At 40.7% G+C, this 6,786-nt stretch overlaps 1 protein-coding gene across 3 annotated transcripts in view; it reads left to right on the forward strand.

The window, feature by feature from the left end:
* LOC308306684 (serine protease hepsin) overlaps positions 1-6,309 on the forward strand; it is a 49,753-nt gene extending 43,444 nt beyond the window's left edge. For all 3 annotated transcript variants that reach the window (XM_080751725.1, XM_080751726.1, XM_080751727.1), the window contains 3 exons: positions 1,140-1,282; positions 1,944-2,108; positions 3,652-6,309. In XM_080751725.1, coding sequence (XP_080607851.1) covers positions 1,140-1,282; positions 1,944-2,108; positions 3,652-3,696 — 353 coding nt within the window. In that variant the 3' untranslated portion in view covers positions 3,697-6,309. The remainder of the gene's footprint in view (positions 1-1,139; positions 1,283-1,943; positions 2,109-3,651) is intronic.
* Positions 6,310-6,786: the final 477 nt, after the last annotated feature.

The raw sequence follows: 6,786 nt of genomic DNA on the forward strand, positions 1-6,786 counted from the left end.
GTGTTGTTATTTATTTTTTCAAACTTATAAATTCAAAATCAAGATCTTTTCAAAAATAGCACATTGTAGATACATATAGAGAGTATAGAGAAGTATAACATAGGATTCAAGTGGTTAAACTGATTTCAAACTGATTTATCTGGGACCCTCTCCCCCCCTTCAACTAAGGACCCCTGGGGTCCTCAGACACCACTTATTTTTGAGAACCACTGTCCTGCATCTATCGCTGCTGTATACAGTACACTTTGTACAGGATGTACGTAACGTTCCTCCTTCCAGGTCACCTAGCTCAGTGGTTCTCAACATGTAGGTCAGGACCACCAGGGGGGTCCCCAAATTATTTTGGGGGGGTCCCCAGATGATTAACTTAACTCATTTACTGTCTTTTAAACATCGACTGAAGACTGAAGGGGTTAACTGCCGCGCCGTCCTTACCTTTTAACGCGGGGACGTGCGTGCACAGATGGTGCGCGATGTCACGGATCATGTACCAGGCGTGTGTAGAACCGATCACAGCTTTCAAATAAAACAATCTGATCGAAAAAATACATCTCCATTGCTGAGCTCCGTCTGCAACTGTTTACACGGAAGCTAACGGTCCATTGTCCTGCCCCCCCCGACCGGATACGGAAGTCATATCCGGCGCAGACCGGAAATGCGACCAGAAGCACTTCCGGTCGGGCGATTAGACAACGATCTCCGATAAAACAGCGATTTTACTTTTTATATATGTTTATAGCGATTAAAGCACATTATTACATAGGGATTTTAATGGGACTATCGGGGGAGGCATTAAATGAGTTAATGAGCAGCATTCTCACTCAGCAGTAAACAAACCAACATAAAGTTTAAGTGTAATATAATTTGCACATTTCTAAAGTGACATTTTAATACCTCTAAAATGACGAATTAAACATTGGCCAAATTGTCAAATATTAGAGGAGCGTTGCGAGGCGTTGTGAGCATGTAGCTCTGCTATTTTCACAATAGAATCATATTGTACAAAATGGAATGCCTCAACTCTTAATGCTTAGTGCCAGGGTGGGGTTAAGTTAAAATATTATTTTGGGGGTCGCGGCCTGAAAAGGTTGAGAGCCACTGACCTAGCTGATGTTCTGATGTAACGTTCCTCCTCCCAGGTCACCTAGCTGATGTTCTTCAGGAGGCCAACGTCCCCATCATCAGTGATGCCGTCTGCAACGCCCCTGATTACTATGACAACCAGATCACCACCAGCATGTTCTGTGCAGGCTATGAGAAAGGTGGCACCGATGCCTGCCAGGTCAGTGAGTGTACAATGTGTATTTGTATGCTAACAATTAGTGTGTGTGTGTGTGTGTGTGTGTGTGTGTGTGTGTGTGTGTGTGTGTGTGTGTGTGTGTGTGTGTGTGTGTGTGTGTGTGTGTGTGTGTGTGTGTGTGTGTGTGTGTGTGTGCGTGCATGTGTGTGTATACTGTATTTGTCCACTCCACATTTGGGGGGGGGGGGGGGGCTTTTTCTGCCTTTATTGATAGATACATAGTAGACTGACAGGAAATGCGGAGAGAGATGGGGGTGACACGCAGCAAAGGTCAGCGGGATCGGGACTCGAACTCGCGACACACTGTCTGTCAGGCTTGCATTAGCAGCCTAGGTGCCCAGACGGCTGCGTTTGGCCAAAATTGACAATAGACAATCTAGCGTCAATGTCTCAACTCTTAGTGCTCGTAGGGTAGGGGGTCCCCAGTTAAAATATGATTATTTTGGGTGTTAAGGCCTGAAAAGGTTGAGAACCACTGAGATAGAGTATGTGCACTTTTCATTTGTGCTGTATGTGTGTCTGTGTGTGTGCTTGTATGTGTGTGTGTGTCTGTGTGTGCTTGTATGTATGTCTGTGTGTGCTGGTATGTGTGTCTGTGTGTGTGCTTGTATGTGTGTCTGTGTGTGTGCTTGTACGTGTGCAGGGAGACAGTGGCGGTCCCTTCGTGGCAGACGACTGCCTCTCTAAGACCAACCGCTACCGGCTGCTGGGGGTGGTGAGCTGGGGGACAGGCTGTGCCATGGCCAAGAAGCCTGGCGTCTACACCAGAGTGTCCCGATTCTTGCCCTGGATATCTACCGCCATGAGGGTGAGGGGGCTGGGGTTGTACCGGTAGAATGCACTACATACATATCGTCGTTGTCGGGTGTAAACCTTGTATCTCCAAAACCGTTCATTTTGTATTTATCATTTAAAAAAAGATTTAAACTAGTGAAAACAGCCGATCTACAAGCGCACAACGCCTCGCACCGCGAGGCGTTGTGCGCTTGTAGATCGGCTGTTTTCACTAGCTTTGTGCGACTGTCTTTTATGATGAAGCAGGGCTTTACTACCGGTATATGAAAAAACATACAAATGTTAAACTTGGAGATACGAGGTTTCTGCCCGACAGTGACGATATTGACGCTCAACAGAATTCTCTCATACCCCCAACCATATACTGTATAACACACTGCCCTCTGCTGTTCATTGAAGTGAATGATGCATCAGTGCAGCTCTCATATTGGCAGAGGCAGCAAGTGATGCATATACTGTATGCCCCCTGTATGTCTATTGAAGCAGAAGGTCTCTGTACAATTACAATTATCAGAACTTGCTAAAGTTTCAAATGATTTTCAAGCGGTTGGTGTGTTGTGAAAGGGATTTAGGACACCAAAATGCCTTCTTACTTAGAAGGACCGAAGGTCGCAGTTTACTATGAGAAACGTCACAGTTTGTCTGCGTCCGTCCGTGTAGACGTGTACACATTTTTACGGTCTATGTGTTTGCCGCTCTGACATCATGCTCTCATGTCACTGTGATGTCAGGGGAACCACTACCAGAATGGGTTTGCCGCTCTAACATCACACTCTGGCTTCACTGTGATGTCACACAAACAGAATCCCTTGTATGCCCATATATGAAGTTCCCTGATGTCATCAATATTAATGATGCCCTGTTAGAGAGATCCCTGTGATGCCAGGGGGAACAAATCCCTTTTATGCCCATATATGGAGATATGGAGATCCCTGGGATGCCAGAGGAACAAATCCATTTTATGCCCATATATGGAGATCCCTGATGTCCACATCCCTGATGTCCACGACCCTGATGTCCACATCACTGTGGGCGAGGTCGCTTGTCGCCCTTAGGCGTCTTACTAGTACTAATAGGTTGTGGAAATTTAATTTCCAGTGGTCAATGTGATGTCTAATATGTCTATGCCCTGGGCCTAAACTGGGGCTGGGGAGAATAGTGAAAGCACCACTGATTATACTACCATAGCAAACAGATACTCTATATCTGCATTCTGTCTCATACTCAACCTTACTACAGTACATGGAGCTGGACCGTGCTTTGTATAACGCCGTTGTCGGGTGGAAACCTTGTATGTCCAAAACTCTTTGTTTTGCATTTTTCATTTTAAAAATGGTTTAAACTAGTGAAAACAGCCGATCTACAAGCACACAACACCTCGCCCCGCAAGTACCTTTGTGCAACGGCCTTCTATGATGAAGCAGGGCTTTACCTTGTGAAAAAAATAAAACATACAAATTTGAAACTTGGAGATACAAGGTTTCTGCCCGACAGTAACGATAATTACCTCAATCACTTTACTTCAACATTGTGTCTTTTTATTTCTGCCCCTATAGAATCATCACAACACACCAGGCGTGATCAAGCTTGGTCGGACATGAGAACAGGAAATAAAGCACTTATTTTTATACTCCGCCTGCTCTTTGAGGACTATCAATGTGGAGGGGATGAGATACATAGGTATGCTGCTGGATGATGAGAGAGAAGCTGGCCTCCCTTCACTGACTGACATGGATGAAACAATATGGACTATGGAATAGTCCAAGAGGGCCTACAACAGAGAAAGAAAGAAATGATTCTCCTTGGTAAATACATGTTTTAAGAGGGGGAATGTGTACAAATCCAAAATCTTTTTACATGAACATATGTTTGTACAAATCTGTCAAAAAGATAAAACACAAAACAGCTTGAGAGCGTATTTCCACTGTGGTCCTTTGGTGACCATCTCTGCCGACCATGGGTCATCAATATGTCCGACCACGGACAAAATGTGTCTGTGGCAAAAGACTTTCCTCATCCATGGCAAAGTCTAGATTCTTTTTTTTTTTTATCACAAGACCCAATTACTGAACCTGTCTCCAGGTTTTCTTCAGAATATGACACTGATTTACTATGACACTATGCATGGCACATTAGGTCAGTGGTTCTTTATGTTATTGTCCAGGACTCCCACAACTCTGAGAGTGTACAAATGGCGGGTCATTTGTGCACTTTCTGAGTCAAGACCTGTAATGGTCGTTTAATGCTACCGGTAGCTCTTTGTGTGTTTGTGTGGTAAAAATCTTATTTTGACAAAAATGTCCACCACAAGCCAGCATGACCCCCCTTTTATCCACCACTGTTGATAAGTGCATTTCACCAGGGAAACACAGCTCTGACCCACACAATTCAAATCACATACCGGTACTAGTTACTATTTAACAGCTTTCAACACTTTGAAGATGAAATACAAGTAAAATACAAAGTCCTCTGCTCATATACAGTACGATGTTGATATTTCAGAATGTTTTATGTACTGGTATGTATGTTTTTCTTTTTTTTTGGTGGGGGGGGGGGGGGGGGGGATATAGACATAGCTTTGGTCTGTGGCGTGCTAGGATTTGATTTTCATGTGTCTTTAATATGACAGTGGTACAATACATGATAGTCCTACAATTAGTTATTTAATTATTGTTTTTAATAAAAAAAAAAAAAAAAAAAAACATTTGAATGCCTTACCAGAGGTCAGTTTGCTAAAGCAAATTGAGGACTACAGAGTAGCAGTTAAACAAATTAAAAATACATTTCACAAATTTCAAATCTCCCGTTAATGTGACATTAAAGGTTCATTCTTAAAACAATGTTAGAGATGCTATAATCAGATCAGTATGGATGATTATTGTGCTCTGTGATATCTTGCTTAAGTTATTGTTTTCGCTGACTTTCCCTCCTTAAATTTAGTAGGCCTATCATGACAAAATTCATTATGAGTGCAAAACAAAAGAACAAACTTCTTATACAGATATCTCAATTTGTAATACTACAATTGCAATTCCTATAGGTGTCAGCTATGTATGATGCTAAATATATTCATACAATCTAGTGCATGTCTTGTTAAAGTACATGTACTGTAACCGTTAACTGTAGATATCAATACTGACTATTGATACACATTCGGTCTGTTTTTTTTTTTTTTTTTTTGCTTTGTCATTTTATTGTTATTGTATGTGCTGAACTGATGTTTTTATTCAGAACTGTTTTGTTTTTGTAAATATTAGTAATATTAGTTTATGTAAGACATCCTGTTACAGGTCTTTTAGATGAATCCGTCAATTTAAATCCCAGGTGTGCTTATGAAATATGCCTAGTATCAACTTGAGTTACAAACTTACAGTAAGTGAGAGATATGAAGATTTAGCTACAATCAAAAGAAGAAGAACCTCTCCAGGAATGATCATAGTTACCAGAAAGAGCTCAAAAGAGACCCCTACTTACAATATTGAGGTGGCTGTCTATTTACAGTTTGACTACAATATATCTGGTACATACTACAGTGAGTGACTGTACTACCATGTCAAATATTTGTCAACCTCCATTTAAAACAATACCAAATGTATGTGCCTTTCTTTGAATGAATTGTCCAAGAAGATATATTATTGTTACTGGTCACTGCTGTTCATTGTAAAATGTACATTTATAAGTTGAATGTCGTATTGGAATAAATTCTTAATTTAAATACTGTTACTTTTTGTGCTAAGTGCTATTGTCTTAGTAGTGATGTCCTGTAGGCCTACTTGCACAACCGCTATTGGTTCAAACTTCCACCTCAAACTCAAGAAAAAGAAAGTAGTGGTGAACTAATACAACTATTAGTTTAATTCATGCCCATCGCTACCACTGTATATACCATTGTCATGACCTCTGTATTTGATCTGGGAAGTTTGAGGTTGAAGCAACCTTAAGGTTCCTCCTATTTTGATTACAGTTGTAATGGATGAATGGATCTTTAACCGCTGCTTTGCACGATACAGTATATTTCAGTGTTTTGGAGGAAGAACTGGAGACCAAGCTATTGTCTATTGTGCCTGACTGGAGAGGCCTCAGGCTCAGTTGCAGGTGTTTACAATTACAAAGTACATGTTAAAGCTTGCATTAAGTACGTTGTTGTTGCTGCATGTTGCTGTTGGTATACATTTCACTTCCTTGATTAATGCAGCAATCATAATTATCACTGGGATTGGGACTCAAGTATTTCTAAAATCTTGGTTTAAGTATTTTAGTGTTGGTATTAAGGAAGATTGTTAGTAATAATAATATGAAATATACATTAAAATTTTTGTGGTAACCAACACACAATATTCTTCTTTCTCAAGAACTTTGTCACTTTACTTGTAAAACAAGTAGCAATGCGCTGTGGCAAGATAGACAAACAAAAATAACCGGTGCCATGATGAAAGTGCACCTATATAACTGTAAACATCACAGCATTATGTATTTACACCCACAATGTTATACATATGTTAAATCTATTCCCATATACATCAAACTCAACTAATACCATAAATGTATTTAATGATAAAGATAAACATGATGGTGAAGATACCAAGCATTGCCTACACATACATGATTTAATATATTACGTTTAAAAAATGCATTCTGTAAACTTCCAATTCATTCGAACCCTGTCACTATTCGACAATAGATGTAGAAGA

Source organism: Nannobrachium achirus (genome assembly GCF_963921795.1).
Source record: "Nannobrachium achirus genome assembly, chromosome: 2".
Classification (NCBI taxonomy): Eukaryota; Metazoa; Chordata; class Actinopteri; order Myctophiformes; family Myctophidae; genus Nannobrachium; species Nannobrachium achirus.